At 36.0% G+C, this 27,191-nt stretch overlaps 3 protein-coding genes across 4 annotated transcripts; all 3 read right to left on the bottom strand.

The window, feature by feature from the left end:
- Positions 1 to 710: 710 nt before the first annotated feature.
- On the bottom strand, positions 711 to 11,980 carry LOC127975152 (cathepsin S-like). The gene is made up of 8 exons (XM_052578976.1): positions 11,840 to 11,980; positions 10,708 to 10,839; positions 2,870 to 2,992; positions 2,526 to 2,678; positions 2,191 to 2,415; positions 1,377 to 1,542; positions 1,140 to 1,242; positions 711 to 973 (listed from the first exon to the last, which is right to left on the bottom strand). Exons 2-8 carry the CDS (start codon positions 10,834 to 10,836, stop codon positions 874 to 876), a joined length of 999 nt encoding a protein of 332 aa, XP_052434936.1. The 5' UTR covers positions 10,837 to 10,839; positions 11,840 to 11,980; the 3' UTR covers positions 711 to 873.
- A 144-nt stretch (positions 11,981 to 12,124) lies between these two features.
- Positions 12,125 to 16,635, bottom strand: LOC127975155 (cathepsin S). Of its 2 annotated transcripts, none has more exons than XM_052578985.1 (8): positions 16,471 to 16,635; positions 15,549 to 15,674; positions 15,184 to 15,306; positions 14,097 to 14,249; positions 13,468 to 13,692; positions 13,067 to 13,229; positions 12,852 to 12,954; positions 12,125 to 12,708 (listed from the first exon to the last, which is right to left on the bottom strand). In XM_052578985.1, exons 2-8 carry the CDS (start codon positions 15,669 to 15,671, stop codon positions 12,612 to 12,614), a joined length of 987 nt encoding a protein of 328 aa, XP_052434945.1. In that variant the 5' UTR covers positions 15,672 to 15,674; positions 16,471 to 16,635; the 3' UTR covers positions 12,125 to 12,611. The 2 variants fall into 2 exon arrangements, with proteins under 2 accessions (XP_052434945.1, XP_052434946.1); XM_052578986.1 differs by lacking the exon at positions 16,471 to 16,635 and adding an exon at positions 15,760 to 15,908.
- Positions 16,636 to 18,580: 1,945 nt separating this feature from the next.
- Positions 18,581 to 22,838, bottom strand: ctsk (cathepsin K). Its single transcript, XM_052578968.1, has 8 exons — positions 22,675 to 22,838; positions 22,156 to 22,293; positions 21,203 to 21,325; positions 20,781 to 20,930; positions 20,279 to 20,497; positions 19,714 to 19,879; positions 19,487 to 19,595; positions 18,581 to 19,256 (listed from the first exon to the last, which is right to left on the bottom strand). The coding sequence occupies exons 2-8, from the start codon at positions 22,285 to 22,287 to the stop codon at positions 19,157 to 19,159; spliced, it is 999 nt and encodes a 332-aa protein (XP_052434928.1). The 5' UTR covers positions 22,288 to 22,293; positions 22,675 to 22,838; the 3' UTR covers positions 18,581 to 19,156.
- Between the last annotated feature and the right edge of the window lie 4,353 nt (positions 22,839 to 27,191).

Genomic DNA, 27,191 nt, shown 5'->3' with positions numbered 1-27,191 from the left:
AAATCAAATAGCAAACAGTAAGTTCGGCTGACTTTGGCTAAATCTGTATCTATATTCTTGTCATAACCTAAATTTAATTACAATAAGCTAATGTTATGACAAGGTTATAATCTTTTTGAAAATGTCATTATCAATGGTTAATGAATGGTTTATCACTTTTGACAAATAGGTGGCTCCGTGCCAAAAACGTGCAGGTAGACTAAAATAAATGTTAAATATGTTTGTCTCTATAAATATGTTGCAGTTATATTTTAGCTGTCTTATATGAATGACACAAATAAAAATGTGATTTCAGCCAACTTGATTGTTGGATGACTAGATTAATTCTCTCAAGGCATTCTTGCTGGAGATCCACTTATTAATGGTTCAGAAAAGCAGACTTAAACGGTAGCAAGTGTTTTCTTTTACCTATCACTTATTTAAAATCTATTTCTGCTGGTGTGAACATCTATGACTTTTTATGTCATTTTCTCCCTTGTGTTACCTTATGAATGTGGCTAATCAACCAAAGGTGTAAAAATCACAGCAAAATCTATATGTCAATCATAACTGGACATTGTGTGCTGATCTTGAAAAATCCTTTAATACCTCATGTGAAACTGTTCGTTGTGATGTTGCACTGAATAAAACCAAGTCATTTGTAAACATACTGAGTAGAGTGAAAGCTTGTTTCATTTTTAAGATTTAAAAAGACAAAAAAATGAAAAAGAAAGATTTAAAATTCTTTATTAAGACATCCATATTATGACATTTTAAAGACAATAGAATTGGGTGGAAAACATATTTAACAAATTTATAGTTAAGAAATAAGATTATAAAATAATACATCTTGAATCTTATTTTGATATATTCATAATTTTAACAGGATTTCAGCTACATAACCGGATAGCATGGGTATAAGGCAATGCCACACATGTTGTCCTTGTTTCTGGCCATACGGATGTATCCACCTTCTCCAAATCCAGTACCCCAACTGTTCAAGTAAAAAACAACAATCAGCATTTGTTTTGTTTTTTCCATCTTAATGTTTTGTTTGAGACAGATGTTCTTTTTACATGCCTTTCTGCATGTACATTTCCCAAAACAATATCGGACCCAGTCGGTTTATGAACACACAATTTCAACAAGTCAGCCTGTACCTGTTTTTGACCAGCCAAAAGTCCTGTCCAGCAATTGCACCGTATCCTACAGCCAAAACTCCATGGTTTACCTTTTTGGTGCAGGATGGATCATTGTAAACCCCTGTGGACAGATGTAAGATAATGTTATAATAGTTGTCAATGAAAAAAAAAAAAAAAACATTTCAACCCTAAATTTGTAACCTGAATACCCTGACATGGTAATCAGTCTGAAATGTACAGGAAAGAAATTCTCACCACTGTGGTAAAAGACAAACTGAGGGCGGGTGGCATCAATGGCCACTGAAATGGGCCCGACGTTGGCAACAGCCTGCTTCAGGGCCTCCTCATCTCCTTCACTGACAAAATAGTACTTGGTGCAGTTTGCTGCACGCTGGGATGGATCATATATACATGGCCCTTGCTGTAGGACATATTTATTTATTAGTACAATATATTTATTATGATAATGGATTGCAGCTTTTTAAAAATGTACCAAACACTGATAAATCCATCAATGTAGAGACCTGACTGCATAAGCATCACTCAAATCTCACAATAACAAGTCCTGTTACTTCTAATATGTGACCTTGGACCACAAAAATGTCTTAAGTGTCAATTTTTCTAAATTGAGATGTATACATCATCTGAAAGCTGAATAAACAAAGCTTTCCATTGACATATGGTATATTAGGATAGGACAATATTTGGCCGAGGTAGAACTATTTGAAAATCTGGGGAAAAATACTGAGAAAATCACCTTTGAAAGATGTCCAAATTAATTTTTATCAATACATATTAGTAATCAAAAATAGTTTTTATATATTTACGGTAGGAAATTTACTAAATATCTTCATGGAACATGATCTTTACTTAATATCCTAATGATTTTTGGCATTAATTTTTTTTTTTAATTTTGAACCAGAATTTAGTTTTTTAGGCTATTGCTAAATACATACCCCAGTGACTTAAGACTGGTTTTGTGCTCTAGGATCACTAATGGAATTTACTCTCATCATTTTTTTGTTTGTTTGTTTGTTTTTAAACACATGGACCCACAGAAATAACATACCACTCCTTTATAAGGGTAAGATGATTCAGAGTCAATTCCTCCATTATCAATAACATACTGGAAGGCATCAGCCATCCAACCACCATTGCAGCCCTTGTTCCCGTAACCGGAAGAACAATCCACCAGATTCTGTGGACTGAGGTCGACCAGCTTTCCTTTGGTCTTCATCAGCTGACCTTCAAGAGCCCCAACAGCGCTGAACGCCCAACATGAACCACATGCACCCTGACAGAAGACAGAAAAGCATGATAAAACTACTAAAACAGGAAACATTTAGCATTTATGCTACATATAGATATAACAGATTTTATTCAAAATATGCAGTATAATCATACCTGGTTCTTCACACTGGAGACATATCCCTTCTCTCTCCAGTCCACAGAGTCTGGGACAGAAGCTCCAAGAGAGCTCACAAATTCAGCTGTTTGCCTCTTAAAACCAGGGGGGACACGAGTTGTGGCTAATGACTGCAGAATCTCCTCTGTTGTCTGTGAATCAACATAACACAATAAAGACAATCTGAGTTACTGGTGATTAAATCGTCAATTGTTTTTCAGGGCATCTATTATAGTCTATGCAGGTGCTATTGAAAAGTAAAAATTCTCTAAGAAAGTACCTAAGAAATCACAAAGAAATGCAGTGTAAAAGGGAAAAGGGGACACTGGACTCATGCTCTCACCATGTCTCCCATGTGGTTCATGCTCAGGTCATATGAATGCAGACCCATGGAGGCCTCCAGGTTGTGAAGGGTGATAAGTTCAAGGTTTCTCTCCCACAACTCCCTCCTTCCAAGCTCCTCATCCTGCCAACATAAACAACAGACAATGAAAAAAAAAAAAAAAAGGCAACTTCAGCAACATTCAAGCAGCAACTTTCTGTGTGCGCGAGATCTCTTTTTTATTTTGTGCTTGAATTGTTTTAAATCACTTTAATGTTTAAACCAACAAGACTCAAAAGACATGAGAATGCTAAACTTGGAGTAAGCTTAACTGGCTCGATCATTCAGATAAATTATTATAGTTTTAAGGGTCTAGGGCCCACCTAAAAAGAGCCAAGAACTGCCCTGGAGGCCTGTTTTATAAAATACACAGGGATTGTCTGCGTTGATACTGCCATACATTGAATCCTGATTTGAGGACCTTTTCTGATCCCATCCCCGTCTCTCTCTGTCAGTTCTGATCTATCCTGTCATAATAAAGGCAAAAATGCTCATTCACCTGCATATGCCTAGATTACTCCTGACAACAAAATGTATATATTTGAACGACTTTCATTTACAGATGAAGAATATAGCTGTCATACGTCATTTATGCACTGAAGAAAACAACGTCTCAAACAGATTCTTTCTTATTCCGTTGACTCCACAAAGGAGCATAGGGCCTCAACAATTTTTTGGGCAACTCGACAATCCAGCTGCCTTTTTCCTTTTCTTCCATACATCGTCTCTAAGTCTGTTTTGGCCTACACCCACTCTTCTCTTTCCTTGTGGGTTCCACTCCAGTGCAGTGCCGGTTTGGTGACATTTTCAGGGTTCTTGCGGAGAGTGTGACCTATCCAACCCCATTTCCTCTTTCGTATTTCTTATTCATTTGGGGCAACTGATTTGTTTCCTCCCACAATCTGGAGTTTTAGATCTTTTCTGGCCATCTGATATATAATATATAACACAGGCAATTGTTAATGAAGGTCTGCAGGTTGTTTGTGGCTGTTTTTGTTAGCATCCAGGTTTCAGATCCATAACGAGACTGCTTTAACGTTTCTACTGAAGATGCAGACTTTGGTCTTCCTGGAGAGAACTGTTGATTTCTAAATGGGGTGTAGGGTGTTGAAAACATGTCTGGCTTTGTTGAAGCGGCTCGTAATGTCCTCATCCGCTCCTCCATCTTTGCTATCCACTCTACCAAGGTAGCTGAACTTATTTACATATCTGATGTCCACACCATGTAGTTGAATTTGCTCCTGTTGTTTGAAGTTAATCTTCATGGTGTTTATTTTGAAGCTAACTTACTTTTCTTTCTCAGAGAGCCAGATTGGGACCAACGGATCCCTGTGTTGGGTTTTTCTGTAAAACTTCAAAAGCACTTCAAAAGATTCTGTTAGTTTTCCTTTATGTAAAACCTGGCATGAGGAGTAGCTGTACAACTGCTGGATAATGGAGACAAAATTTGGTGGAATCCCATGGTGTGCTAGTCTTATTGTAGCGGATGGTGAAGCATGTTGGTTGTTATTTAAACTACTGATTTCAAGGACTCTGGTGGTATGCCGTCTGGACCTGCTGCTTTGTCTGCTGTCATACTGCCTTTGTGATCTCGATTTGATGGGTAGTTTGGTGTTAAAATCTAGTAAGCAGTCTGCTGGAAATATAGATGGGGTTTGCTCCGGAGGAGATATAAGGAGAGTTTCTTCTAAACAGCGAAAATTTACTCAGTGTTTGCCATGGTGGATTCGATTTAATCTATGATTGACGTTAAGGGCTGCTTAAATTTGTGAATCAACTTATCTTGACTCATTGAATTTGGATCTAATTAGTGAGATTGTGTGAACTTAAATAGTCATCTATGGAACTGCTTAAACCCTGATTTATTTCTTATTTCAAGTCAGTTGCTGGACTTTAATCACTGCTTTTCTTATCGTATTTTATGAAACAGACCTCAGGTCAGTTTCCAAGCATACTTTGCCACAGTAACTGAACTCAACTGAACTTTGGAGTAGGCGTGGTTTATATTGTGCAAGAGCATTGGAAGGAAAAGATTCATGAAGTCTTGCAATTCCAATGTTTCACAAATTAAATGTGTATAAATCCGAAACAAGATTTCATCTTGCAGCAATTTCACGTCGTCGACTGTAATGTGAAAGTTCCTGTTAATAATCTCTCACCAAAGTTTGCCTTGTGAGAATTTTTAATGTGTGTCACTGAAGACCGTGAGCGTTATTTTAAACTGTTCATCATATTGTTTTTGTTGATATACTGCGAAGTTATATTTTGACTAATATAGAGTATGATATCAAATATTGTGCTAAATTTGCCAAGTATGATCACCATTACAGAACTGCCGTGACTCAACATTTTTCCTTTGAGCTGTTAGCATTAATTTCACATTTTGTACTATTACTAATTAATATTATTTGCTGTAGAACCCCAGTCAAGAATTATACACACCACACAAACAAGATCCATTTGCAGTAACAAACATTCATAGACATTTTGTGGACCTCTGCATTTATTCTCATCATTCAGTGTGCATCAGTGGACCCGAGAATACAGCTCAGTGCACAAGTTCACATTTAAACAGAAATCTGAATGTTTCCTGCGACTGTGAAAAACAACCAGGACTGTTGTAATCATTGTTTCTCCATGCATAATTGCAAGATTGTGTATCCTTGAAGTCTAAATCTGTGGTAACCATTAGTGTTCAGTTATTATTTGTGTAAGCCTACATCCTTATATGGACATTTTATTTGCATCTGTAATATCTTTAAATCAGGAGTATGTGTGTATATTAAGCTGATCTCTTGATACTAAGCCTCTAAAATAGTAAATCGGTAAGCCCAATATACAACTGCCTGATTTATTACTCTCTTGGTCACTGGACATCACTTTGTCTCTAATACAAATTTCATGCAAAATATTAATTAACTTCCACTTAAGAATGATCTATTCCTAAAATACCTTTAACATCCCATTTTCTTCCTAATTTGCTCAACATTTTCTTTGCATTTAAAATCTCACATTCATCTGTGTTCACTTTCCTCTTAAGAAATAATGTTTTATTAAGTTGTGCTTGTCCTAACCGTAGTCTTTTATAACTGAATTCTTCTGTTTTGTTTTTATAGTTTTAAATTTACTTTTTGAATGCTGTAATATTAGTTTTTCCTTTATTATCTGAGTCCCAAATCTTTTGCCATTGATTATTAATGTTGATTTTAGTTAATGTTTTCCCTCCATTTTTTAAAGGGAAATATCTATTTTGTCGTTAAGATTTAATACTTTTTCGCTAATTTGTCTTCTGTTTCTTTCCCTTTAATTCCTTTATGTGCTGGTATCCAACAGAATTGAACATCTATTCATAATTTGGTTAAGTAGTGCGGTGTATATTTCTATTAGAATGTTATCTCTAGTTGTTTTGTTGGTAATAATATTCTGTAAAGCTGCTGCTAAGTCTGAATAAAATACAGTTCTGTCTGGTTTGACTTCCTCCACCACTGTAAACCATTTCCTGAATCTTTAGGTCCATCAGTATAGTTGTAAATATCCATAACAGTTTTTATTTATGCATCGTACCAACCTATACTGACAAAAAAAGGTATTTTTTAAAAGATTTATTTTTAAGGTAAGTGGTTGCAATCAGTTTATTTTAGCTACATTTAAATAAACAAATTTAGTTTTTTTTTGTTTTTTTTAAATGTAGCTAAAATATATTGTTTGCAACCTCTTACCTTAAAAAAATAAATAATAAAAAATTGTGTATTGTAAAAGTGTATTTCAGTGTATTGTAATTTTTCATTCTCTAACCATTCCTTTTTCTTTTCAATCATATACATGTTCTGGGAATATCCATGGTGGAATTATACTTATGATATTTGCTGAAACAAATGTATTTATTCATTCCATATTCTTTAACTTTCTTATACATGCATATATTCCACCCAAAACCTGTGTTTAATTTTTTTTAATCACAACGATTAATCTCATTCTCCAGTTGTAACCAATAAGAAAGAGGTAGTTTAGTATACCTTAAAGGGATAGTTCACCCAAAAATTCATTCACATCAAAAATCATTTACTCACTTCATGTCACTCCAAACCTGTATCAATTGCTTTCTTATGCTGAACATAAAAGAAGATATTCTGAAGATTGCTGGTAATACAGGTTTGGAATGACATGAAATAATTACAGAATTTTCATTTTCGGGTGAACTATCCCTTCACAAACTGATCAGCTCCATGCCACACCGAATTGAGGCAGTAATTAAAGCAAAAGGAGCCCCTACCAAGTATTGAGTACATGTACAATAAATGAACATACTTTCCATAAGGACAACAATTACTAAAACTAAAAATGTTTTTATATTGGTCTTATGAAGTATTATAATTTGTTGAGATTGTGAATTGGTGGGTTTTTGTTAAATGTGAGCCCAAATCATCACAATTGCTTTAGAAATTAGTTTATGTAGGGTCTTATTTTTATATTGATTCATTAAATTTTTTGAATGCTCCTGCTAAATACACTATTGTACCTGAAAATAAAGCACTGTTTGTTTTATTTGTATATTATGTGTAGTTGTAATGCGTATCCTTGTCATTCTTCTATCTTTATTATATATAAAAATAAAAAATAAACAAGAACAATGATTTTTATCTTGGCCCTCTTTGGCTTAAATATCTGCCATTCTTTTATTTTGTTACCTTGAAAGGCTTTGTCTTTATAATAGGGAAATTAGTTGGGCTCTAGACAGCTCAGACAGCTTACAAAATAGTAAAACCAACATGACAAAGAATTGTGATAAAATCATGAATCGTGATATTTAAAAAAAAAAAACGTGCTATGATATTTGTTCATTTTTTTCCAAGTATTACAAATATATTTAAGTTTAAATTATTATATAAAAGTTCTTAAATAAGCCAATGAATCAAAGAACAAAGGCCTTCTGTAGCAAATTGATGTGTTTTAGTAAGAAAAATATCCATATTCAAAATGTAATAATCACTTTAATCTAGCTTGTGCTCACTGTGGTAAAACTGAAGCAGTTCTGGGGAATGACGTATGAGGTCGGCGCTGCACTTTTGCTATAAGACGGTTTCATAAAGCTTTTAAAAACTAAAACTAGCTTCTAAATCTGTGAAACTTTAGGAGTAGTGAAGAGGACTCCCAAGTTACTAAGACCGAGCAACAAACTCTCCAAAAATGGCTGTTGCTTGCAATCTTCCTAAGAATATATACATTTAAGAAACATTTGATGATAATGAACTTTTCAAAAGGTATCACCTTTGGTTATCCCATGTAACGGATATGCAGATCATCGATTCATGTGTTTAATTCAGATTTTCCAAATGAAACTCTTTTTGCACTAAATGCCTGGGCCTGGCGCCAGCCTGGCTGGACTTAAATTATTTTACGACAAGAAATTCCAGAGTCACGTGGGCGAGCCTCAAAGAAGAAATGAAAACCCCCAACCCAAATTCCTCCAACACACTGGAGACAAAGGAAACCTTTCGTATAAGTTCCTTACTTTCATTTTATTATTAATATGTATTTTAAATATGTTTATGGATTGCATAAAATGGTTAATCCTTGTTATGTGAAGAGTATAAGTTGCTAAGCTTATACTTTAGGAAATGTTCTCCTCAGCCTGGCTTTTTCTCAAATAGTCATGTGTATGTAACCCCCACTTTTGCAGGTCGTAAAACTTTACGACCACCCTGGACAAACAGGAGAGGAGAGAAGCCAAATCACTGGTTTCTTTTCCCCAATGCATTCTATGGAATGTATTCATTACCTTTTTGTTTTTATGTTTTATAAATGTATAACGTATTCCCTTTTGGTACATTTAGATGTTTCCCATATAAATTGGGACTATTTGCAGTGTTATCATGTGTTAATCAAATCTTTAAATATGTGTAATTCTGCATTTGAATGTAACTTCATGTTTTGATCATTTATACATATGTTTAGTATCGTTGTGATCGTCATGTTCTGACAAACCCATTTATCTAGAGCAAAGTAATGAAAAATGTATGTAATCTGAATTACAAACTTGCTAGAATAATCCCTGGAATTTGGACAAGCCCTAGATCTCCAGGGGGTTGTCTTCACAGAGACAAAGGAACTTTTCCCTCCGCTTCAGATCGCGGACTTTCATTGGCTGTTTACGCGAAAAAGGGGCGTGAACCATTTCAAGCCATAAGAACGACCGAACAAGGTCCGCCCTCTCTCTTCTTCTCCGTCTCCGTTCTCGGACACGCTGCTCTCCTGTGCTCCTAGAGGCCGCGCTCATAGCGCAAACCCCCTCAGCACAGGGGCTGAGAGAAAAAGCCATTTTAATGGCTCCTTTGGAAGCTTTCGTTCTTTTCTTTTCTTTACTAAGTTTATTCAACTATTCGCCTCTCCACGCAAGGAAGACGAATTCTGGAACATTGTTTGTTGAACCTTTTAAATAACGCGCGAGGACAGAACAAAAGACCACGTGCTCCAGCGTGCGCCGGTCTCCAGCACGCGCACGCCGGTTTCAAAAGATCCAGCGCGCCCCGATGTCCAGCTCATGCACATTGGACACTCTGCAAGTATCACTTTCTCTATGGAGATTTAAATGCTGCTTTAAATTGTTGCTATGATCTGATTTGTTGTTGGCTTCCAAAAGTTACTGACTATGATTTTCATACCTGAGCTCCTTATGTGATCTCATTCTATTTTCTCTCTCTCTCTCTCTCTCTCTCTCTCTCTCTCTTTTATTTGGATTCCGTTATGTATTGTATAAAGCTTACTGTTTGTATTGTCGTACGCATATTTACTCTGTGTGATTCGTAGTTTGATGTATTACTAGTTTAATTATTAAAAACCCATATACTGACGATTGGCTTGGACTCCACCCCACTCACATTACGAGTCACTGAGATGTCTGATCTTTAGCTACAAGCTTTAAATTTAGAAACTAAATTTATCATAAGGATAGGATAATGTTTTCATGGCCAGAGAATATTTTTCCTTGAATTATAAGGCGTGATAACTTTATTGCAAATTTATGGGTCAACAGTGGCCTGCTGGACAAACCGCTGTTTGATTTGCAGTAATTTACAGTAAGAGCTATCACAACAATTGATATGAAGAATGGAATATTGACATATTAATGAGTAAATTACAATGCCTTGTAATTATTTATTGATATAGGCAAATTGAGCTATTTTTCATAATCAATCAAATTTAATGTAACTGTCATCTGAGATCTAAATTAATCATATTCCTGATTAATTATTCAAATTCCCTATATATCATTTGAGTTAATTATTCTGTAAAACTCATTGTTGCTACACCCAACTCCAAATTTTCCTTTGATTATATCCTTGTTTCCCTTAACCAGCTGGGCAAGAAGTAACAGCTGTGCTTGTGTCCACTTTGATTTTCTTTTACGTTTGCATGTCTTACTATCAGCCATGATTATTCTACTCTGCTAATTAAACAGCTGCTTACATTCAGATTCACTAATTATTAGAGGCACACATGTAGGCTGACAATTAGCTGAACATATAATTGTTTAATAAATGACACATAGCCTGCATTTTTAAACCTTTATTTGAAAATGGCAACATAATGTTGCCCTTGGTCCTTACTGTTAGACTTCTCTCTATTCCTTCGTGAAAGTTTGTCTCAGCAGCTCTGTGAATAGGTTTTAAGAAAAACCGCTTAGCTAAAAACTTACACTAATATTTAGGAGAACTGTTAGTTGAAAGACAAAACGTTTTGTGAATATGGGCCCCAGATTTGGATCATCTGACAGAGGCTTGTGAAAATCTTATTCTTACCTTACTGGAGAAGTAAAACTTGTTATGTGTCTTCTTCCACAACTCCCAGTGCTGGTCTAGATTTGTGTTGAAATGGGCCAGTGCTGCACTACAACACACGGCAAACAGCAAGCTCCCGAGCATCATCATGGTCTGATGAGAACAAATCGCAAGTCATGCATTCAAACATCTGTATTATTTTCTAATATATTCTCATTGCATTATGTTGACAGGTGGCTTTTAAGTCATCAGCCACATTATGAAGAGATTATTTCAGTGTGTGAGACAATACATACACGCACATAACTAGACCGGTGAGCGTGATTTACAACATGTTTCTGGATCAACATCCTACATTCCAATCAACCAATCAGAATTTAGATATAACTTTTCAGGAAATATCTGTTTAAGGCTTCATTGCCCACCGATTTTAGGAATAAAGTATGGGTAAGGTTAGGCTTAGGGGTAGGGATTGACTTAAGTCTATATTTTCGGACAATAATGTTGATCCAGGAAAGTGATCAAATAGACTACTGTATCTCCCACCAGCTGGATAAAACCGATATCGTTCAGTGTGGATTTAAAACTGCAGTGAGCTGAACGAACGAGACGTTCACACAGAAAGCATTGTGCTTCAAAAAGCAAACAAAATGGAACAGAGCACAGACTGTCGTGACACATTGTTTAAACTTGACAGCATTTTAAATACGTGGCGTAAGAAGCGGAGTAGCAGAAAGACGACGCGTATAGAAAAACAACCTTTTCTCTTTTTTATTCACAAGTACAGGGCGAAGAAGGTACAAGCAGCTATATTAAAATCTACGTTGGCCATCTCATGGTTATAACATTAATCCTCAGAAAGATCATGGACTTTGGACAACCCAAAAGAGTAGCTAATACAAATCTCTTAGAAAAAAAAAAAAATACATTGTCCAGATGAAAAGAGAAACTTTTCTTTAGGGAAAACAAAATAAATACACGTCAAAGGGGTAGAAATTAGTTGACGTCTCAAATGGAAAACATTTACAATCTCTTTTACAAGTTCTCAATAGAAGCAGTAACCACTTTAATTAAAAGAAAACCCAAACTTTCATTAAAAAGATTATATCCATAAATGTGGGGAAAGAAATAAACCTGATGTGTCTATTCTCACCTGTGCACTCGTGAAGCCACACTTCTGGTCGTCTGTGGTGGCGATTATGAACGATTTCCGGGTTGCTTTGCTTTTTATTTTGTTCCATCACGTGCTAATCTATCCCTATTGTCATACGACACAACTGTCTTTTTGCATTGCAAAACCGAATACACCACCCATTCTAAAATCTCATTCTGCTAAAGGTGAACATCTTTTTCCCCTTCACAGAGTTGACCATGATAGGCTGTGGATCAGAAAATGGGTCTCCTTAGCCACATACACACACAAAACCCACACAACCCAGCCTTTTAATGTAGTTCATTTAATATTTCTACAGCAAAAAAAGGGATACATTTTTTTCCAAAGAATAAAAAAAAAAAAAAGAAACCCCACACAAAAAAACAAACAAACAAACACTAAGTTAAAAATCATGTTATGGTCACTTAAACAATTTGGGATTACCACTTTGAACACATGCTTCCATGTGCGATGTTAAACCAGGATGACACCGTGGCTTCTCTTCTGATGTGACCAGGTAGGTGGATGGCATGGTCCACATTTATCCAATAATTTAGACTGTTACCATTCAGGTTACATTAGTTATTGCAAACATTTCCAAATACTACATGTACTCTTTCCTCTTAAGTTAAGCCAAACAAAACAATTTTGTAAGACTCATAAAACACATTTAGACATATTTAAAAAGACAACGTAAAAACCATATATAAAACATGCATTCAAAGAAATTAAACTACAAAACAATGAATTTCTTGTTTTTGAAATGTTGCAGCTACATAACTGGAAAGCAGGCATATTCGGCAATGCCACACATGTTCTTATTTCTGGCTATACGGATGTAGCCACCATCTCCAAAATGGGTACCCCAACTGGTGAAGTAGAACAAAACAAATCCGTTTTTGTATTTTTCTTCAATTTTGTTTGTCATAGATGTTCTGCTTTTACAAGCCTTTGAGGGGCCATACTTTAAAGTCAAAACAAGTCAATTTATTATCACAAATCTTAATTGTACCTGTTTTTGATCAGCCAAAAATCCTCTCCAGCAATCGCACCATATCCTACAGCCAGAACTGCATGGTTTACTTTTTTTGTACAGGTTGGGTCATTGTAAACTCCTGTGGTGTACAGATGGGAGGTAACAAGGTAATAGAACACCTTACAAGCCCCAATTATAAACATTTGAGATCTGGTAATCAGTCTGATAGAAATGCAACAAGAAATGCTCACCACTGCGGTACAGGACAAAGTGAGGACGGGTGGCATCAATGGCTACTGAAATGGGCCCGACATTGGCCAAAGCCTGCTTTAGGCCCTCCTCATCTCCTTGAGGAACAAAATAGTACTTGGTGCAGTTTGCAGCGTGAGATGGATTGTATCTGCACTGCCCTTGCTGTAGGACACATTAGACCCATTAAGGATTACTGTATTTGGGAGGAAAAAAAAAAAAAGCCACACCTCATACTCAAAACTTAAAAGTACAGAAATGCTCCAAATCGGTATGGCACAGACTGTGGAAACAGCCTGGTCACTTCTAATGTGATGTCAAACAACTGTGCCCTTAATATTTTCCTCATGTAATTACTTGATATGCAGGTTTTATTCACATGGACCCCTAACACACAACTTACCACTCCTTCATAAGGGTAAGAGGACTCAGAATCTATTCCTCCATTATCAATAACGTACTGGAAGGCAGAACTCATAAAACCACCATTGCAGCCCTTGTTGCCGTAACCGGAAGAACAATCCACCAGATTCTGTGGACTGAGGTCAACCAGCTTTCCTGTGGCCTTCATCAGCTGACCTTCAAGAGCCCCAACAGAGCTGAACGCCCAACATGAACCACACGCACCCTGACGGAAAAGAGAAACATGGTGAAACTATGAAAACAGGAAACAGGAACTTAACTGCTTGTGAAGCTACAGAAACAACATTTTGACCAATCCGTTTCTGGTTGCTGGTCTATGAATTTCCAAATCAGAGGAAGTTACATAAAAGGGGAAATAAGCTCCTTCAAACACTGACTGTACAAACCAAATGAAGGAAGTGAAATTAAAGCGAAAGAACAGCAATGTTTTCTGACAGAATGTGGTCAACTCACCACCTGACATCATAAGAGAAACATCTGAAACAACCAAGCCATTTTACTTCGTAAACAATCAGTCCACCGAATATAAAATTTGCTTCATGCTAGATAGAAATACACCGCTAATTAAGCGGATCGGTTAGCATAGTGTCAAGAGGATTACATTCACACCTGCATCTTCACACTGGAGACATATCCCTTCTCTCTCCAGTCTAGAGAGTCTGGAACAGGAGACCCAGAAGAGCCCACAAAATTCACCGTTTGCCTCTTATAGTTAGGAGGGACACGAGTCATGGCGAATGATTGCAGAATCTCCTCTGGTGTCTGTGAATCAAAGTGACAAAAGGAAAATCAGGGCAGGATGAAGTTGTTATAGTTGCATAGTTTACCAGTTATAAAATAAAGCTAATGTTTTCAGTAGAGAAAACATGAAAAAATATAGCCCTGGTGGCTTCAGGTAAGTGCAAAGTGGGCACAGGCATTTAACCCCCCTCTTACAGTCTGGTTGTTAGTCTTACAGCAATGAAAGGGTTACTCTAGAACATCAAAAGTGCAATACACAGAAAAGGGATGACATCCAAAACATTTAGTCGGCTATACAGTGCCTCTCAAACGGGTCCTGGAGGACCCCCTGCCCTGTACATTTTGTACGTCTCACCAATCAAACACACCCAATTTAGTTTTTGCGGACTCTAATGAGTGGAATCAGGAGTTACACAAGGAGACATTAAAAAGTTGCAGGGAAGGGGGGCCTCCAGGACAGGTTTAGGAAGCACTGATTTAGAGGAATTCTTATACAGTAGGTCATAATGGTAATTTAGAAAGTCTTAAAACAAATGATAAAACCATACTGACAGTAGAGTACGCCAATTTTAGCTATGCATTTGACATTATAATTGATAGAAACAGAAAAAGGATCAGGCTTTGAATTTATCCTATGACCAGAGGACAACTTTAGTATTACAGCCTTCATCTCGTTCTCAGTGTCCAGAGATCATGTTGACAGTATGGGAACTGCATGAAAAAACCAGGGTGTGCATATAAATACACTTTTTTTTTTTTAATAACCCAAATTAGCTTAGCTCCGGTTGGGCAGAACACTTACACGAAATGTTGCGCTACAGAGCTTGTTGAAAACTTTAGACTAATTAAAGGGTGTACCGCAGAATGATAAGGCAATATTGCATGCCAGAAGCAAAACTGGAAGCTGCTGCATGCAGATAATCAGGAAAAAAAAAAAAAAAAACCCCAGACACACCATGTCACCCATGTGGTTCATGCCCAGGTCATATGAATGCAGGCCCATGGAGGCTTCCAGGTTGTGAAGGGTGATAAGTTCAAGGTTTCTCTCCCATAACTCCCTCCTGCCCAGTTCTTCAAACTGCAACAAACATTCACATCACAGGGATCACACGTGATATCCTTCACTGCATTTAAAACAGAGTCGTAAATATACATTTCAATACATGGACACCATCAACACCACTTCAAACTACACAGTAATAATGAATCCATTCTTTAAAAAAAAAAAAAAAAAAAAAAAACGGCATTATGAAAACGAATCCAGAAGTAAACAAAGATTAGCTTTTGGATCTTATGGATGCTTATGAAATTTAGTCTCACCTTAGTAGAGTAAAACTTGTTATGGGTCTTCTTCCACAACTCCCAGTGCTGGTCTAGATTTGTGTTGAAATGGGCCAGTGCTGCACTACAACACACGGCAAACAGCAAGCTCCCAAACATCATGGTCTGTCAAGAACAAAACGGCCCATTAGTTACTGACATGCATTCAAACAAACTGAGAAAAAATTAAAAAAAATAAACCACAACCCACCTGATTTTTCTATACAAAAGGAAACGGGAAAAGAAATGGAGTAAAAATAAGTGAATAGAATAGAAAAATAGAAGTAGAACAAAAAGAAAGTCAAGTGTTGTAAAACTGGTTGAGGAAACCTAATAAGTGATAAGACTTCATAAATTCAGACATTTACAAACCCCCAAAATGCACTGTACTTATGTAAACTATGATTCTTCCTGTCTTATGACAGGAAGTATGCCATCATATCTCGGGTCGTTTTACAAGACCAGTTTTAATCCAAAAAAAAAGCATAGATTATATAATAATAATAAATAATAAGTAGATAAGAGCTTAAGTAGATCGATTAATAAAGGGAAATGCCAATTCTAAAAGGCTGACCACTCAAACTAGACAAGAGAACACACTGGCCAGAATAAGGAAGAAACGAAGTCAAACTAACACTGGTGTTTGATCGACTTCATCGGATCCTTTATTCCACGACACATACACGACAATTAATATGATTTTTGAGCGTTTTCGCTTTAAACCTAAAGTTACTACAGACGATTAATAATACGCTGGAATTCATTTTAAAATCGCTTTGAGGAAGTGTTCTCATAAAACCAGTCCCCACCTGAATTAAAACCGAAAGAGAAACTTTTTTGGGAGGAAAACCCGACACAAGGAGACAAAAGATTAAACAAAAAAGAGAACAAAACAAAAATGAACTCGTGGGTTTCTTCTTACCTGTTCACGAACTTTAAACAGTAGGCTACTTCTGGTGGTCTCTCGAGGAGGTGATGATGAACGTCTTGGGTTCCTGCTTTTATTTTTTTCTATCACGTGCTAATCTCTGCTAATTGTGATATGGCACAGATGTCTTTGAAAAAACCTTTAGCCTATATTTAATGTAATCAAATATAAAATTGGAATAATTTTTTTAAATGAATATAGTAAATAAAATATCATGTATTTTTTTATGATAAAAAACAATATTTCAAAAATATTAAGTTATTAAATGTCAATTAATCAAATGATAAAACATAAAAATAAATAATTATATTAAATAGTAAGATACATGGAAAATTGCAGTAACCTAAACATGTATCAGAATTTGATTTAGCTATAGTCTATTTTTGTAAATTTATATTGTTCAATAAATAAATAATAATAAAATATACAGCCTAGTTTTTAAGGGGATTTTCCAGCGCAGTTATTCTGTAACTGTAAAGAATCTACCAGCAGCAGTTCACAGCTGACCTGCTAACTGAACTGTTAAAGACAGATGTCATAAATACACCTCAATTTCAAGAAGTTGTGTAGGTAGGCACTAGGTTCTGAGTTTCGCATGTATCGGAAACCGAGAACGTTGCTTATCTACGTCCTTTTTCATATCATGTGTTTGGGTCGCCATCTAGCGGAATTTATACTAAACACGGAGGAAGATATTCTTCAAGCGAAGTTTTTTTACTATTTTTACTTTTAGACGAAATATATAATACTTGATAACAACGTGATAGTTGAAACCTACATCCGCAAATACATTTTTACATGATATTTTAAAGTTTACAGGAAACAGGAAGACGGCCAGAGGAAATCATGTGGTTAAACATTAGGCTACTCAAGCTCGCGCCCACATTTAAATATAAAACACCCGCTTGGCTTGGTATCTAGCTTTGGGTTTAGGTCTTAAATGAACATGTTGTGTATAGAATGACATTTCTTACCACTGGGCAAAAGATATAAAGTCCATGTAACCACTGCGGAACTGAAACAACTGGCAGCATGACCTAATTTTTCCATTCATGAAGCATTTGCTGTTTACTTATAAAATGAGTCATCATCTCGAGTTGACAAATATTTGTGCTGACCTGGTGCTGACTGAAATAATATAGTTGCATTTAAAATGATCAAATGTGTGCCGATAAGGGAATTTCCGAGTTAAAATACAAGTCATGCAGAGTGATAAATCATAATTATCTTTTGTCTCTTAGAAAAGAGAATTTTGTGGATTCTGAATATGGTGTTTCCAGAACATCCATCATTTCATGTCACACATGTCACACTGATGGAAACAAAAGCTCTGTGAAACATTTATCTACAGCTTTTCAAAAATTCCAAAAGTACACAAACAAACATAAAGAACCGAAAGTGGAGTGTTCAGCATTGTCCATTTTAAATAGTCATGTTACATTTCACAACATGCAAAGCTTTCTGAAATAAACTCTTATTTAATCGATAAATGTCAGTTAATGCATCTGACATCCAGAGGCCTCGAACAAAGAAGCCTACAGAGAACTGACACTCAAAAACTGCATGTGTAAAATTGTATCTAGACAAACTATACTTAATTGTGATTGAATTACTGTTGGAAAAGTGTGAAGTAAATACAAAAAGAGCCATTTGTACCAGGCATCTCTTTAGCACTAATAGTGGCTAATGAATACATTGCTGAAGTTTTTATTCATCATCTTTAATTTTGTACATGTGCAATTTAAAGTTGTTTGCTTGCAAGTGTAATTTTGATATAAAGTCAAAGTTCAGAGATTTTAATGGACAGCTATTGAATGTGAAGATATGGGTACAAGATACAAGAGAAAAAAGGGTAAAGCTGGGTCATTCATCTGGGGAATGGGGAAGTGGTTCAGTTATGGTCATATGATTTCATACCACTGAACGCATAAATGTAATGATTTTTGCTTAAACAGCCTAGACTTACACAGTTTTGGTTTTATTTCAGCATCTTGGTTTCAGCTTCCAAAAATATAGGCTCTGATGATTTCTCTTCCACCTCAAGACTTCATGCCCACAGGTGCATCGTACAGATACCATGGTTTAAAGACAAGTTACATAAAGGTGGTTTGGCATTGCTGTTTTATTCTCTGAATGTCATTTCTTATATATAACATTTCTGTACAGAGGTGTGATATTGACTTGGTATTAGCTGTATTAGTTTGATAAACATATGATTGAGCCTCATTGAAGTAAAACATTTATGAAAATGACATTAAGATACTTTTACACAAATAATGATGTACTCAAAATTAAGCATTTTATTTAATATTGCCACACAAAAAACTTGGTAATCTATATAACCAAAACATCATAAAACAAGTGTTTCAAAAATCATATCCCACCAGGGGAATTTAAAAAAAAATTGTTTAACAGACTGTATACACAATATCAAAATTTCCCTTTTGAATTTCAAATATTGCACAAAACAGTTTCAACTGCACAAATTGATAAGATTAAGAACAAGACATCTAAGACACAAATACACTTAACCTTGTGGTATTCAGATCTGCATCTTTTACAGAGTGTTTCCCCAATCATTATTTAATGCTGTAGCAAACTGATAGTGATCGAGTCCCTTTTGTTATTGGTCAGCAGCAGACAAGATTGGTCCCATGTGTGCTCCCTGCTCTTCCAGCTCTCACATGACAGGGAAACTGGCCAGGCTGGCAATGCCACATGCATTGTTACGGTTACGAGCCATCAGGACGTACCCCTTCTTCCCCCAATCTTCACCCCAACTTCAAGAAGAAGAAAAAAAAGGATAATGAAAATTTTACACTATTACATGCTGAATATGACTAAATTGATTTTTTTTATAATTATTATTTATTTATAAAAAAAATTATTAACATTCATTTATTAACATTTTTATTAATTGTTTATTTTAATTATTATGTTTTCTATTTAAATGTACTTTTTTTGTGTATTTTAACCATGCTGCACTCTGCTTCCAGAATATTTTCCTTACCTGTTCTTCACAATCCAGTACTTTTTGCCTTTTGGTGTGGCTCCATAGCCAACAGCTAGAACTGCATGGTTGACATCATCCTTGTTGCAGTTGGGATCATAGTACACACCTAGAAATGGATTTTGGACATAGTAGGGGGTCAAGGTTTTAGTCTTATCCTTCACTGTAAAAGTTTCAGCAGAACAACAACAACAAAACACATTATAGATAATGTAAAGATATGTTACCGCTTTTGTAGTATAGGAAGGTGGACTGCATGGCATCTATACCCACAGACACAGGTCCCACCTTTGCCACAGCGGCAGTCAGTGCCTTCTCATTACCCTGAGGAATCTCTTTATACCCTTTACATGTGGCCGCTCTCGCTGAGCTGTTGTAGGCACACTGCTGGTCCTGCAGGGGGTAGTAGTGAGATGAAAAATCATGACTATCAACATTGGGGGGGTTTTCTGCTAGGACACATTTCTTAAACCTTAGTTCACTTTTTCCAAATTCTCCATGCAGAACACCCTTACCAACTGGCAGCTTAAACTGCATATCCAAAATGCACTAAAACAACCAAATTACTTCATATGGGTCTAAAATCAAGTCATTCTTCTGTAAGAGTACCTAAAGTGGTCACCCAACAAACGCTGTTTGTTTGTCTCTCACTAAACAGTGTACTTTGAAAGGCATAGTCACTAACTGCATCTAGTGCCAAAGCAATGGAAAAACCTAATTTGCCAAATAATATAAATGAATCGCTGCTAAAAAAAATAAAACAAAACTTAGTTGTATAAGGCTGACTCTTACCGTTCCAACATAGGGGTAGCCCTCCTCTGAATCAATGCCTTGGTTGTCTTTGACGTATCTGAAGGCATTTGTCATATATCCTCCACCACAGCCATCATTGTCAGTCACACAGTCCACTAGGTTCTGAGGACTGAGGTCCACCAGCTGACCTTTGGTCTTCTTCAGCTGACCTTCCAAAGCCCCAACAGAACTAAAGGCCCAGCATGAGCCGCATGAACCCTGAGGAGAGTGAAAAAACAAACAAACACTGAAGACAGCCTAAAATGCTTGTATACTGGTGGAGAAATCATCTTTTTGACCACTGGATGGCGCTTAAGTATAGTGATAACTATAGTTGGCTTGAAACAACAGATGATATGGATCATAGTTAGATTGTAACCCTCATTCTGTGGAAATTTGTGTGAAAGCACTTGAGGATGAGGAAAGTGTTGATCGTGTGAGAGTTTATTAGAATGAGGAAATATTAACGCAATATTACTGAAACATTTTGTTATTTCCTCACTTGGTTCTTGACAGAAGTGACGTATCCCAGTTTACGGTAATCAATTGATTTGGGCAACCCCACTGTGTCATCAGGCATAAATGTGTTAGTTTGGTCCTGGTACATGGGCATTTGAAGTCCCATGACTTTCTCTGCCACTTCTTCTAGTGTCTGCAGAGAGATAAACATCAGACAACAAAAGTTATGAAGTTGGATCTAGTTTCAGTAAACATGCCTTTGTAATACATTATTGATGGAACATTGCATTGTTGTCATGTATACTCTGCAAACAGGTTTAGCAAGATTGTGACATCTTAAAATAAAAGGGGCAGGATCCCACATGCAGATGTTTTCCAACATTAAAGACTGGTAAATGTTGGTAAAGCAATACATTAAACATTTTACAGCAGCAAAACATTAGCAGATCGAATTAGGGCACTTACCATATCTCCAAAATGGTTCATGCCCAGATTATAGGTATGAATCCCCAGTTCGTACTCTTTGTTATGAGCTTCAATAAACAGCATGTTCTTCTCCCAAATCGCCCGTCGAATAGACTCTTCATCCTGGCCACCATAAAACACATGTAAACACTTGGCTCAAGTGCTTGGTTCTCTTGGTGTATGTAAACCACCAGCTGATTATACATTGCACAAACCTGAACATTATATTAATTTGAATAATAGAGAGCTCGTATTTTAGCAAGAAGCAACGGTTTGAAGTTTAATTAAATTTGGATTTAATTATTATAAACATGTAGCTTTTTGCTTTACAGATAATTAATTGTTGTGCTGAAGTCATGTGGATTAGTCTTCCCAGATGATTATCGTAATGTTTTTATCAGTTGCATAAACTTATTCTGACAGCCCCCATTGACCACAGAGGATCCATTGATGAGGAAATTGTGTAATGCTTAATTTCTCCAAATCTCTTTCAGTGAACGAATAAACTCATCTAAATCTTGGATAGCCTACGGATGAGTACATTTTTAGCAAAGTTTCATTTTTTTGGTTGAAATATTTATTTAATGCATCTAATCTTTATAAAGCATGGGTCCTTTTTGGATTTAGGTGGAATTATTTGCCCCTTATACTCAAAACTCTAAAATAATTTACCAATCCTAAAGCTGTGAGATTTTCTTCTACCCCCCTCTTAATATTCTTAATATTGAGCTGCAGTGCATGTAAAAGCACAGGCCTCTTAGAAAGGGACTAAGCCAGTACATTCCAATCAGTGTAGTCATAAAAATACAAGCTAGTTTTCCTCCCTGTTTACTACAGATGGGAGAAACAGATGGTTTTTTTTTGTTTCATGAAAACACTAACCACTCTAGATCATTAACTCTTTTTGGACCCCTAAGGAAACTAATATTATTGTATTGTCTTCTGTTACTCACCAGGCCATTGTACTCCCTCTTATGTGTGAGTTTCCAGCCCTCCCATGCCTCATCCAGTGTGAGATTCTCCAAAGTGTGAGCTAGTCCACACAACACCACCACGAGCAGGCTGATTCCACCAAACGCATACATTATGCCCTGACAAACAGACCTACAGTCAGAGGTGTAAAGCCACACTGTACGCTATATCACGCGAGCGGCGCTCGTGCAACGTACGTGGCGTGATAACTGAAACCACAAACAAGAACGAGTGAAGCTTCACCGCAGTGAAACTTATTCAGTCATTTCAGAGAGATAAGGATTAGCGGTGATTTCTGAAATGAGCTAATAGAAATTGACCATAAAAGTTTTTAAAGTTTTCTTGAAGAGTAAAAAGAAAACGAAATTGAATGCAACTAAGCTGCACCAACAACTTTTTACAAGTAGTCCTATTAAAACAGGCATTTACAACACTTTACATATAAACTATGAAAACAACTTAAGACGAGTTAAAAAGAAAAACAGCGGAACCTCGGTTACCTGGACGTTTTCCAGAAGTTCAGAACAAAAGATGAATGCTGGTATGGATCTGGGTTAGTGGACGACCTCTTTATATGCCGAAGTTTTGAGGAAGTTGTTGCTGCGGGAAAAGCAGGAAGACCCGTTTCATCTGGAATCGTTTAAACACCAGCTCAGAGCGATGATGTCAGGAGTCAGGTTACAATTTTAGGAAAAGTGGGAAGTTGAGAATAGTGTGAAAGAAATTTGTATTAAAAATTAAATGTAATAAAACCAACTGTACCAACAAAATAAATGATAATAGGCTATTTTAGAGATACCTTATATTATTTTTTTTAACTTTAGGCTAAATAATGTGAATTCATGTGCATATACAGTTGTCAGGAAAACTAATTTGCAAACTGTAGTAATTCATCCATTAGTTTTACATATCCATTAGTTTTACATAATGCATTTGCTGCAGGTTTTCCTTTATGTTCCAAAACTGCTTAAATTATCTATAAAGTCTTGGGAATTGCTTACTGAAAGCAGTTTTTGATTCTTGCCATTGATTTTGATTAGCATATAAACCTTTGAGCAGGCTAGATGGTCATAGTCACACTAACAAAAGAAACAGTCCACCCAGCTTTTCAGGCAAGTTTTTGTTGTGATCCTGCAAAAGGATGGAAGATATTAAGTGATGGACATTTTCTCATCTTGGAGACTGTAACCTTCTGTACATTCATCAGAGCACATTCTTTTAGCTTCAATTTTTTCTTCTTTTTTTCTGACATAAATAAAGGACAATCAGTTGTCTTCAAACTCAACTGATCTGACAGTATCAATAAAAAGCATTTATTTCTAAGCTTCGTTCTCCTACGGCCATGCTAGCTTGTCATGAACACTTCCGCTTGTTAGTCAACAACCCTATGCAGTTCCCTATGCAGTGTGTCACTGCATGAGGTCTATCTGAAAATTGTCCCATGATGTCTACAGAATAGGTATGCGGTCAGCACTAAGATATAAATGTATAACGAGGGAAGTACCCTAGTGTTAGTTGTTCACACTATGTGCAGATTACTCACAAACATACAAGCAAACCCATAAATATCACAGGCCGAAAGCAGCACAGCCTGCTGACATGGTGACAAGCCTGAAAGACTAAATTTAAGAATGTATTCAGTTTTGTTGATGGGAAACAAAAAAAAAACTGTGTTCATTTTAAAAACTGGGAATGGATTAGTCAGACTTGCACAAATTGTTTGTGGAACACAGTTGCTATTTATTGTAATTTATTGTACATTATTTACCAAATGTACAAATAATACCCCAGCACTTTAATAAACTCAGCAAATGTTTTTCTCCCCAGTGCAGCAAGAAAGATACTTCAGATACTTATGTTGTATCTCACCTACTGCAGTTTCTCAGTAAAACACAATGTTTACTGGTATTAATTTGATATTATTACATATTAAACTGCAATACCTAAAAAGAAGGATTTACTTTGACCGGATACATTAAACGATTGAAACATTTTTTGGGGGGTAATACACACCTGCTCATTCATGCTTTAGAAAACTTTTGGCTATTTTATCATTCATCTGATCCTGATCAGAGCCGGCATTGTGTGTGTGTGTGTGTGTGTGTGTTCAAGTGTGTTTTTGCTACAGCATTAAGGATTAAGCCTTATATACTTTTAAAAAAATTTGAAATATGAAAATATGAAATATCACATATAAATTTTTTCTACATTATTGTTTTATTAATATACATTTAAATAGATCCAGCAAGGCAAATGTTCAGTCACATTACAAAGCAGCAAACTCTACATCTGTTTCCTGTTACTTCACAATCCAGTCTAACCCCAAAACTGAAGAAACTCAGCATGCCTTGCTGGATTCATGTGTCTGCTCCCATGACTGTCACGAGACTTCTGATTCAAAGTTTTTTTTACAGTTTTTTGTTCAGACTCAGAACTACAGAGCCATGCATCAAAACTTTTCTCTTTTTTTTTGTGGGCACTATTGTATATGTCCTAAACACTACCTAGTCTGAAAACACTTACATTTTAGTGAAACACCTTTTAATGAAATAGTAAAGTCATCAAAACTATACAAATAGCACAAATTGCAGGCGACCGAAAGAGGTTGAACATAGTGAAAGTGACGTGACATACAGATAAGTATGGTGACCCATACTCGGAATTCATGCTCTGCATTTAACCCATCCAAAGTGGCACACACAGCAGTAAACACACACACACAATGAGCACACACCCGGAACAAATCAAGGTTATTAAATGAATTTAACACTCTGGATTTTTTTTTTCAACAAGCCTCATTATGTGCTGAAGCAGAGGCACTCCATTCATAAATCCAATCACAGGAGCTTTTTTCTGTTTTCCCAGTGTCACCACCATTGATGCACAGATGTCCACATGCTAGGGATTAGAGTTGAGACACATAGAGCCTGGCGAACTATACATTATTGCAGTGTCTTTGAAGAGCAAGAGCACATTCACAATTTCAAAACTGTCCCATCTGCCACGTGCACAGGGATCTGAGGGTTTGTGATGGCAGGATTTGACCAATACAAATCAGTTTGCATCCCGTCTTACTCTAAGCCAAGGTCAGTAAGGCATTTAAAAAGGCAGTTCAAGAGATTGTTGTGTCAGTGGACACTCAGAAAAATATAGAGAGAGAGATATTCAGCTTGTAATGATTTAGTAGATTTCAGAAGGTTGTGCTGGGACATGAGATAAACAACCTTTGACAATCCTTTTTTAAATGTACACCACACAGCAGTAAGACATTGTTTACAACATTGAAGAAGAAAAAAAAATTCAAAGCAAATAATCCCAATTTCTGGCTTTATACCACACCAAGCTCTGCAGAAGACATTTTATTAAAAAAGAGAGTAAGGGTAAGTAAATGCATTGTTAGCACATGAATAATTGTTACCAGTTAACATATTATAACAATTAATTGTTACCCTATGCATTTTAAATTTGGTTATAATTATTAACAACAAGATATAACAAGTGCAGGTTATAAATAATTATAATGCACTATACCCTTTAATAACACTTCCTAATGCATTACATACAAAGGCTTTAAGAAACGTCACTCATTCACTCTAAATGAGAAATAAATCATTAAAGAATTTTTTGACAAAACAAACTGTCAGACAGTGGCAACATCTATGGTTAAAATATTATATTTTATATGGATTAATGAATAAGGTTTAAATATTTTAAGGCTAAATATGCACATAAATATCTAAAGATTGGTACATATGATACAGTACATTCAAAGATATTTTAAGAAGTGCTAGCTTAAGCTTAACATGGAAACATGCAAGGACAAATAGTTTCTGAAACAAACATGTGCAACACGCATAGCCTTTTTAAACCTACCAAGGCCCAGTCTTTATCTCAGTTAGTTTATTTTAGATTTTTTTTTGATAAATAAATCAAGATTATATTATATTATATTATATTATATTATATTATATTATATTATATTATATTATATTATATTATATTATATTATACCACTGGTAACTAGACTACAGTACAATGAAAAGACAAAGGGTTTGTCAAAATAGGCCAGTCTTGTTGTGATGTATTACTTTCATGAAGTTTAAAGAACTTAAAGCTATTAAATGAGGATAAAGTTGAATGTTTCCTATATTAGAGAAGTTTCTGCTCTCAGTCCCTTCCTTCATTTGAAATGTTTTCCCTCTAGTGGCCAGATTTAATTAAAATCCTACAGGCAATGTGGAGGGTGTCTCGTTTCTCCCAAACCTCTAATGTGTGCTACTCCAGTGCAGGTATCTCTGTTTCCATTTGACTTGTTCTACCAATGGGTTGTAACAGGTGTAAACAACCATGTGGCAATAAATCTGTTGCCATTAGGGAACATCTTTATGATGATTGTGAGCAAATGGATGCAGTGTCTACGGTATATTTGCCTGATTCATTGTTTTTGAGACTAAATATCACACCTTTGTTATTCATTTGTACACTGGGGCCAGAATTAACATTTAGTTCGTCGGGTGCAATATCTGTCCTTCTTACACAAAAGGAGAAAATAAAATACAAGATGCTTTTACATTAAAAGTGCTGGTTAAAGGGATAGTTCACCCAAAAAGCAAAATTATGTCATAGATGACTCACCCTCATGTCATTCCAAACCTGTAAGACCGCCGTTCATCTTCGGAATAGAGTTGAATATATTTAAGTCAGAGAATTTTTGTGTCCCTCCATTGAAAGTGTGTGAACGGTTTACTGTCCATGTCCAAAAAGGTAAGAAAAACATAATCAAAGTAGTCCATGTGACATCAGAGGGTGAGTTAGTATTTGTTGAAGCATAGAAAATACATTTTGGTCCAAAAATAACAAAAACTATGACTTTATTCAGCATTGTCTTCTCTTCCGTGTCTGTTGTGAGAGAGTTCAAAACAAAGCAGTTTGTGATATCCGGTTCGCGAATGAATCACTCGATGTAACCGGATCTTCTTGAACCAGTTCACCAAATCGAACTGAATCATTTGAAAAG

This window comes from Carassius gibelio, chromosome B16, assembly GCF_023724105.1.
Source record: "Carassius gibelio isolate Cgi1373 ecotype wild population from Czech Republic chromosome B16, carGib1.2-hapl.c, whole genome shotgun sequence".
Taxonomy (NCBI): domain Eukaryota; kingdom Metazoa; phylum Chordata; class Actinopteri; order Cypriniformes; family Cyprinidae; genus Carassius; species Carassius gibelio.
The sequence above is the reverse complement of the archived record's forward strand: the minus strand, read 5'-3'. Positions and strand labels throughout refer to the sequence as shown.

What these genes read in the sequence shown, in the direction of transcription:
- LOC127975152 (XM_052578976.1), bottom strand. Translation starts at nt 10,836, where the DNA reads ATGATGATGCTCGGGAGCTTGCTGTTTGCCGTGTGTTGTAGTGCAGCA. An exon ending in CTTACCCTTATAAAGGAGTG is followed by an intron (nt 1,543 to 2,190) that starts GTATGTTATTTC and finishes TATGTCCTACAG; the next exon opens with CAAGGGCCATGTATATATGA. An exon ending in TTTTGGCTGGTCAAAAACAG is followed by an intron (nt 974 to 1,139) that starts GTACAGGCTGAC and finishes TTACTTGAACAG; the next exon opens with TTGGGGTACTGGATTTGGAG.
- LOC127975155 (XM_052578985.1), bottom strand. Translation starts at nt 15,671, where the DNA reads ATGATGTTTGGGAGCTTGCTGTTTGCCGTGTGTTGTAGTGCAGCACTG. An exon ending in CTTACCCTTATGAAGGAGTG is followed by an intron (nt 13,230 to 13,467) that starts GTAAGTTGTGTG and finishes TGTGTCCTACAG; the next exon opens with CAAGGGCAGTGCAGATACAA. An exon ending in CTTTGTCCTGTACCGCAGTG is followed by an intron (nt 12,955 to 13,066) that starts GTGAGCATTTCT and finishes TGTACACCACAG; the next exon opens with GAGTTTACAATGACCCAACC.
- ctsk (XM_052578968.1), bottom strand. Translation starts at nt 22,287, where the DNA reads ATGTATGCGTTTGGTGGAATCAGCCTGCTCGTGGTGGTGTTGTGTGGA. An exon ending in TCACTTCTGTCAAGAACCAA is followed by an intron (nt 20,498 to 20,780) that starts GTGAGGAAATAA and finishes CACTCTCCTCAG; the next exon opens with GGTTCATGCGGCTCATGCTG. An exon ending in CTTCCTATACTACAAAAGCG is followed by an intron (nt 19,596 to 19,713) that starts GTAACATATCTT and finishes ATCCATTTCTAG; the next exon opens with GTGTGTACTATGATCCCAAC.